At 37.8% G+C, this 8550-nt stretch overlaps 1 protein-coding gene across 1 annotated transcript; it reads right to left on the bottom strand.

Moving 5' to 3' along the window:
- Nucleotides 1–3035: 3035 nt before the first annotated feature.
- Nucleotides 3036–8496, bottom strand: LOC113496006 (collagenase-like). Its single transcript, XM_026875055.1, has 8 exons — nucleotides 8393–8496; nucleotides 7459–7504; nucleotides 7028–7184; nucleotides 6314–6486; nucleotides 5762–5869; nucleotides 5123–5271; nucleotides 4513–4621; nucleotides 3036–3183 (listed from the first exon to the last, which is right to left on the bottom strand). Exons 1-8 carry the CDS (start codon nucleotides 8441–8443, stop codon nucleotides 3059–3061), a joined length of 918 nt encoding a protein of 305 aa, XP_026730856.1. The 5' UTR covers nucleotides 8444–8496; the 3' UTR covers nucleotides 3036–3058.
- Nucleotides 8497–8550: the final 54 nt, after the last annotated feature.

Here is an 8550-nt window from a genome sequence, read left to right as displayed (position 1 = left end):
TCACATTCCCAATACAGAGGTTCTTCGACGCTCGAATATGAATGGAATGGAGGCGCTACTTATGCAGCGACAGCTCAGGTGGTGTGGACACGTCCTTCGTATGGACGACCACCGTCTACCCAAAGCGATCTTCTATTCTGAGATGGCTGAAGGTAAACGGAAGCTTGGAGGACAATATCTGCGCTACAAGGACGTGTTCAAAAGACATCTGAAGGCTTGCGCTATTGATCTTAAGGACTGGGAGAGGCTTGCATTAAATAGGTCCTCTTGGCGCAATACTGTTTTTGAAAACGTCAAGTCGTTCGATGTAAAACAACTCCAGAAGCTAGACAAAAGCGCCACAAGCCCAAAAAGAGAAGCCTAAGCCGTCGTACACCTATACTCTCAATTCTGTGGGTCAACTTTACTGCAGCGCTTGCGACCGAGTATTTAGATCCAAACTCGGTCTAGCCAGTCACATCAAGGCTCACGCTATGAGGTGAATTGAGAATGGTCGCCGTTATCGAAAACAATAAGGAGGACTATATATACTTAGCTGAAACCGGTTGGTCTGGTAGCCGATCCCAACATAGTTGGGAAAAGGCTAGGCCGATGATGATGATGATGAAACGAACGATAATCTAGTAATAGAAACCAATTTCCCAAATTAGTTTAACCTCCACAGAACAATATTTTTGTATCTACCTTGGGTCGTCCATGTCTATGTTTTTATAGAAAAAGGGTGAATGGCGCATTGGCCCATGGCCCCCATTGATACCCCATCACATTTTAGAGTAAAGTGCTTTACAAGGCTTCTGCACGTTGACAAAATCAAGAGACGCATATAGATATAATGAAATTGAAACTATGACGACAGCAGTAGTATAGAACTGTGTTGTGGTTATTCCTCACTCCAGAAAAAAAGAAGTAAATTGTTCCACTACATTGCCAGAAGAATAAACATCTTACGAAATCATTATATGAAACAGAACTTTATATTCGTGATTCAATATCAATTAAAAACACAGTTAAGCTGTGATTTATGATGAGCAAAGTAAAATGTACTTGTAAAGAAAGAATACTTGTATGCATAAATGTACATACAGCCATTATTAATACCTACTTTACAAATACTCGCTTGTGTAATTTGTGAATGTCATATCATGAATATGCGTTTTTTTGTAGATGGCTGTATGTGAAAGGATGTATATAATCGTACCTATCTTAAGTCTTTTATCGAAATATTCCATTTTAATACGGTTCTTCCTGTTTAAATGTGATATACAAGAAGATTGAACACTTGTGTCAACGATCGTTGAGATATCGATCTTACGCAGTTACCTAACAGGAGATGTGGGTGGGTTTTGAGTAAAGGTCTTACAGAACTGGGATAAGTAGATATTAAAAACTCGGCGCTTGAACTATGTTTGTGCCTGATCTTTCTCCGATCGAGTCCAATTGCTGTACAATGAGGCTATGAGAGTAAGGGAACATGGTGTAAGTAAGTGTGCTGGGGCACATATTATTTATAATATATCCGGTGAGAGTAGCAGGCGTGGCAGAAATCGGTTTAGAAATGATCATAGTGGAACACTTTTTCAAGGGTCAGGAAGCTACACCTGACTCGCGCATGCTGTGCGAGGACTAAACTAATCAAATGCCTAGGGGCTTGTCGCCACCTCTCTAAGCAAAATATCGCAGTTGCGTCAAATACCAGTCAAAACAAATGTTGTTAAATGTTGATCCGCAAATAACCTTGTGCCATTGTCATCCCATCCCACTAATATAATAAGGGTGAATGTTTGTGAGTGTGTATGTTCGTTACTTCTTCAAGTCAAATCGGCAGAAACGATTTTAATGAAATTTGGTATGGAGTTAGCTGACACCCTGGATTAATACATAGGCTACGATTTATTAAAGGAAAATATCTTATTTCCTAACCACGCGGACGAAGTCGCGGGTAACAGCTAGTAGTAGATAAATAGTACCCATAGGAAAACAACTTCAGGAAAAATTGGGGCACCTAAACAGTGGGTTCTAAATACGGTAAGAGTATGTACATCAACCATACTTTAAGAGACAACCAGGATAACAAAATAAAAAAATAAGAGAAAAAAAAAAGAAAAAAAAAAAAAAAAAAAAGTATAACAAAATACGATAGATTTTTTATATTTTCTAACGTTTTTTTAAACACTCTCTCTTGTTTGTATGTTCGTTTATTTGTTTCTCGTTCCGGTTGGATTTTTGTAACTCAACATTGAGGGACTTCCCGACAAGCTAGCGGGCTGAAAGGGGAATGCCCACCATAGATATCATACAGAAATGATATTATGCATCTTAAATAATCAAAAGGTTTAGGAATTGGTTTTACAAAAAGTCCGGGTTTTAAAGATATAAATTGGCTTTTATTTTCACAAATACAGTATTATATAAAGCATTTCTTAGAGGAAGACATGACACATGGTGCCATTGATGAACTATTTACCAGTTGTGGTCCAACCCATTGTTGTATAAGATTTCGCACTTCTGCTATTTCCAAAACAAATCGAGAATTCGATGTCGATTTTGTTTGAATTATAACGTAACAAAAATATTCATAGTTAGGGCTGTTTAAAAGAGGCGCAGAGCTTTCTGCACGTCTTTCAAACATAGTCTTTTAGTTTCTATAATCAATTTTTTAATATTACATGTTTTTCATAACCAGTAGTATAGTCAAATTGTGCTATGCAGAGCGTTTGTTATAATTTAAATAATTAATTGTAAATCAGCATAGCATTTCACTTTTCAAATAACCATAACCTCGTAATAATTATAGAAATAAACGAATGCATAAAGCATTATAACGTCTTAAAAAATCAATCGAAATAGAATCGATTATCTTTTAAAGAAATTATTAATGGACAACTTTTTCAAATCAATCCACAAAATAATGAATTACGGATGTCAACAATTTCATTTTTGTATTTTCGGCACTTTTTATTACAGATATTTTTTGCCATTTTTTTTCGAAAATTTTATTTAAGAATGTTTAGGGGTTAAGAATGATAGTCATTGAATACTATAATTAGTAGTAAGTTTATTAATAATCCTCAATAGGTTGGAGCTTCTTGCCGTAGGTGGTCTCCAGCTCCTCGGAGTCCCAGTCGAAGCTAATGCCGGTGTGCTTCTCAATCCAGTCCTGGTACATGTCGGGACGGACGAAGCCTGGGAAATTAAATATAATGATTGTTAGGTCACATATTATTTCACTGCATTGATAGCCGAGTGCCGTATAGCGCCAAAACGTAGCATGCAATTTTTTCATAGCATTTAGCATTTGCTATTTGCGATCTGCCTCCGTGCTATAATATTGCGTCTCGCTTAACAAAACGCCGACAACGCAGCCAAACCGAGATAGCAATATAACGCGAAAGCTAAATTTTGACTTTGTAAATACCTACAATCAATGAACTTGTTCATAACATAATAATTTTCTCAAAAAACGATATAAATAATAATATTTATTAAATTATAATTATTATAGACAATCCTAAGGCTGGAAAAAAGTTTATAGATTAAGACGCTTCACGAGACACCTTTCAAGAACAATACGCTATAAGATATAATAGCGCATAGCGTGTTGCTACATAAAATTATAACATCTCCGCGGTCAGTTAATATAACGCATTTAGCATTTGCTACTAGCGATCTGCCTCCGTGCTATAATATAGCGCCTCGCACAACAAGACGCCGATAGCGCAGCTGAAACGGGATAGCAACATAACGCGAAAGCGTTTACTCACTTGCTTGCTTACCTACACATACCAACTTGTGTTTTGCTTAGCAAAACGAGATAGTAATTTATGATGACTGTAGCACGAAACAAAATTTTGATTTTGTAAAGACAATCAATGAACTTTTAAATACGCCTCAAAACGATATTGATGATAAAATTTGTTAATTTATATTAAAGACAGTCCTAGTCGTCGAAGGGAAGTTTTTTGATGGATTTAAACGCTTTCAATAACAATGCGCTCCAAGATAACATTTATTGAGTCCGTTTTTGCTGAATAGAATACCTACCTACCTACGCGTTCAGTTGACTGCCGCTTTTTGATATAGCGTGTTATAATTATAGCATTTAAAATAGCATGCTATTTAAATATATTCAATAGTCACATGTTTATAGTTTATAGCAGATTTGAACATCACTAGTTGTGGTCACCACGCCAGACCCAATGAGCGAATGTTTGAGTGACTCGCGAATGCTTGCCTTAAGTCTGGGTGACTTTGTACATGTGACTTGGATGCTTGTGAAACCCTGCGTAACACAAGGATTAAAACCCTTTATGCGAGAGTCGTTTTTGAGAAAAAAATATGTATATATTTCCATTGCTTTGCGAAGAATATTCCAGAAGTATGACCAAATATTCTCAGCTAAGTCTAGATAGTATATTAATTTAAGATTATAGTTTTTTGGATTTCTTTTCCTCGAATAGCGGAATATCTATTACAAACTAATTTGTTTTATCGACAACGTTATCTTCAATTTACCTTGAGGGTGAGTGGTGTTACAGCCGCGCTGTGATCCGAAGCTCATGATGCCGACTTGCGTCACCTGTCCGTCAACATCGACCACGGTGAGGGGGCCACCGCTGTCACCCTGGATTACAACAATTAACTTAAGTATAAGAATTCTTTTATGAATATGAAGAACCAAATATCCATCTAGGGTTACGTAACACTTATGATTGAAATAGGATACAAAGATATCAAAATTAGTAATTTCATAGCATTATCCACAGACCCTATTTCAATGTATTGGAATTCCATTTCAAAGACACGGTACGTCGGAAGGGAATGTCTATTCTGCAGATATTGGTATCAGTGCCTAGGTATAGGTCTAGGCAGCTCTTAGAAAACGTTTTGGTGAAAAAAAAAAAGCTAAAAACTCGAAGACTTCAAGAAAAGTAAGGTAGATACAGTTGCGCAGAGCATTTGCTAGCGATTCCATAACTTAAGCAGAAGAAGGGGCCCGGGGTGATTTTAGTCTGGGGACCTCCGAAATGTTCTAACTCTGTGCCTTTAACGTGGGTTGAAGTCTATATAGCGTATCACCCAGAAAAAAAAGAGCAAGGTTACTCCAACTGATGAGCTAGCTTACAGTGCAGGCGTTTTGGTTGGTGTTATTGTAGTACTGGGAGCACATGGTGAAGGGGCCCATGGTCTGGCTGTTGGGGTACCAGGTGAAGCACTCCGCCTGCGTGATGCCGCGCTGGTACACCCAGTACAGAACCTCGGGGACGATACCACCTGCAGGTAACGGGACTTTTATTTTTATTCTATAAACTGACGTCAGAAAGTTTAACATCCTATTTTCATAAATTTTCTTCGTTTATTCGGCTTAATAAAGATGAGAGTGTACACAAATATATCATATAAGGCGTATCCATTTAAGCCGTATCCATTTAAGCCGTAAATTGTCTCAAAACAATACAAAACAAGAAAGTATAATGCTTTTAAGTTCAAAAGTGGAGTGATGTGAATTCTTTAAGTAATGTTTAATTTCCATTATAATTATTTGTCGTTTACAGAACTGTTTTAAATATGGATTAACTTTAATATATTTTCTTTTTGTGGAGACAATGTTACGGACGCCATTTTCCAAAAATCAATTTTGGACGTTTCCGAAATTATTTGAAAAGGATAAAAAAATGCCTTCTCGGGCAGACGGTATTTTTTTATCAGCAAAAAAAATGCCATCTTCCCGTATTGCTAAGTTTCAGTGTGAATAATACAGTACCTGCCCACCAGTCGTCGGTACGGCCGTACCCGCTGAGTATAAGCTGGAGGTTACCATATTCCAGTTGCTGCCTTTTGCTGCTCTGGATTCTGATAGGCTGGATGGTTTCTGTGGATTGCAAGAAGTTCTTGTAAGATCTATTTTGTTTCGTTTAGAATCAAAAAGTTTTATTTCGACTAGAAACACTAGAAACGTCACATAAATAACTCTTGCTGATCAGTAGTTTCGTTATGTGCTAGGCTTTAGATAATAAAGATTACTTTAGAAACCTTCTTTTTCTTTGAATATATTTAGTCAGTTTAATCATGGCTGGCTAGGCTGACGGTCTAACAGTTAGTGGCAATAACTGCTATACTGGCGGTTGTCATTTCGATATTCACCCACCACCATTTCATTCCGTCTGCCTGAATTTTATCTGTTATATAATAATGTATGTAATTTGGGAAAATCAATTAAATTTATCAGTCGTCTAGCACTTAACGTACAAGCTAAGTTTAAAGCTAAATAGTCTGATTCATTTACAAGTTACATCAAAAAGGTTCATATACTGACCACTATAGGGGATGGAGATGCCAAGGTCAAGTAACCCGATGTCATGGGTCTGCACAGCTGTGGTGTCGTGGTTGTAGGTCTCGTGGATGACGGCGGAGTCTCTCTCCCGGTCGATGATGTACTCTGGGAGGGTGATGTTGGTCAGGCCGACGCGGACCACGTACGTGAAGCGCCTGGAAATGTTAGATGTGGTGGCTAGGTTCAGGTTGGAGAAAGAATGGGTGCTCACTGCTCATCATGATGTGTGTTTGATGGGATGTGTATTTGTCATAGATTTTTCATCAATCATGATTAAAAGGAGAAAGAAAACGTTTTTAGGTCAAACAGCTGTGCTTTCCATATAACATACGAATTAGCCACGACGTTATTAGCCGCTTAAAAAAGCTTCGTAAAAAAAAGCTATGCCACATAAACTAATCAAAAGCTTGTCAAGCAGCCATTATCATGAGATACCATAATGTGGGTGATAAGAAAAACAGGCAATACTTTTATTAGCCTTTTTCACAGTGGCCATAAAAGTATTACCTCTGAGAACTCAGTACGGCAAAGGTTATGAACAATCGGTATACGAAGGATTGCAATAATACGCCGATTCAAAAACGCGGCTGGCGTAGCACGGCATTTCAGGTTTAGTTTGTAAGAGTCTGACTTTACAGGGCGTCCATGAAGAATCCGATCTACAAGAAAAAGGGTGATAAGCAAAAGAAGTCAGACCTGGCGAGACAGTGAGCGGCAGTGAGGATCCACTGGTTGTTGAGCACGGAGCCGGTGCACGCACCCACGCCGCCGGTGGCACCCACCATACGGATGCTGACGGTGTACGGAAACTGGCCGTCCTCCGCCTCCCACCCACCTACGATCCTTTCACCTCCTATTTACAATATTACTTAGATTAACATAACAATTTTAGGTACAGGTTTGTACGGTTAACGATTTTACTTAAATGTCATAAACAAAAAATAAATCTTCTGTTTTTTACCGACGAAGATTAAATCAAATTGCATGTCTTTTTATAATAAAAAAAACAATCGTATTGCGATCCGTAGGTAATGTTCATTTACACGTGAAAAGATATAAAAGATACAAAAACGACTACGGGAAAAAGTATTATAAAAAATATTTACCAAAGGTTTCAGAATACTTACCATTACGAAGGCTTTCGATATTCACGACATCAGAGTCAAATCCTCCCTGAAAGAAACCATGAAGATTAGGTATGATAAATTCTAAAAGTGGAAACATCGACATGGATATCGTCATAACACCGGCCTTATCGTCATAATTAATTATTTTTAATTACCTACGCATGTTATCAGAATTATCAGAAAATTACATATTAAAACAGTTGCTGGAATTTAGACCTGCAACTATGTGCATAATATTCAATCTTTGAAACCCTAGTTCACATAAATACTTAGACCTTTGTTTAGTCCTAGCTAGCGCATTAGGTTAAGTAACCTTTAATGATAGATTAGTGTGATAATTAAATAAATAAATGTTCGTTTTATACTTTGATCTTATCTAGTTTATGGTAAGACCGGGCTTCTTCAGAATTCTGCTAGCGATTTGACACAATAGTTATGAAGATCTATCGATAACTACTTTATACCGCATTTTAACAAACAAAGAGATTCACAACCACCTCTTTCAAATAAGGCTAATGTAATTTTGGTAGCGAGATAGCGCGCTACCTGCAGAAGAATTGCGTCCCTTCTACAAAAATCACTTTGCGCGACGTATCGGCGAAATCCCGGCATAGGACAATCGCTTGTGTAATCGGCGAATGCCTGTCTTCAGTTAGGTCATTCGCGAAACAAGGATTGAATTCCTTAGTGCGGTTAGTCGTTTCCAAATAATACCAGCTCAGCCTTGCTTTAATAGCTAGGGACTTAGAGGTTAGAAAAACCGTTACGCTGAATATAACTCCTAACCACCTCATCTTAATAAAGAGGATGATGATCTTATATATTTATAGTGGTTAAATAAAAATATGGCCCAGAATAGACAATCGTGGTAGGGTTTCGGGGGAGGCCTTTGCTGAGCTGTGGGACACCGGGGGCCAGATAAAAAAAAGGTTACCTGGACTAATCCAAGGACTGCGAGCACCCCAACGATGTACAAAGCCGCCATCTTGCTCACCACTGTGTACACCTGGTTCTTACTCAACTACTATATAAGTCGCGATTATCCTGTTTAAATCTGAACAGATAGTCTTATCTATATTAATTAATGTTACT

This window comes from Trichoplusia ni, chromosome 7, assembly GCF_003590095.1.
Source record: "Trichoplusia ni isolate ovarian cell line Hi5 chromosome 7, tn1, whole genome shotgun sequence".
NCBI classification, from domain to species: Eukaryota; Metazoa; Arthropoda; class Insecta; order Lepidoptera; family Noctuidae; genus Trichoplusia; species Trichoplusia ni.
This window is presented reverse-complemented; position numbering and strand designations above follow the sequence as displayed.

What these genes read in the sequence shown, in the direction of transcription:
- LOC113496006 (XM_026875055.1), bottom strand. Translation starts at nt 8,443, where the DNA reads ATGGCGGCTTTGTACATCGTTGGGGTGCTCGCAGTCCTTGGATTAGTC. An exon ending in CATCTCCATCCCCTATAGTG is followed by an intron (nt 5,870 to 6,313) that starts GTCAGTATATGA and finishes TGCAATCCACAG; the next exon opens with AAACCATCCAGCCTATCAGA. An exon ending in CCAACCAAAACGCCTGCACT is followed by an intron (nt 4,622 to 5,122) that starts GTAAGCTAGCTC and finishes GTTGTAATCCAG; the next exon opens with GGTGACAGCGGTGGCCCCCT.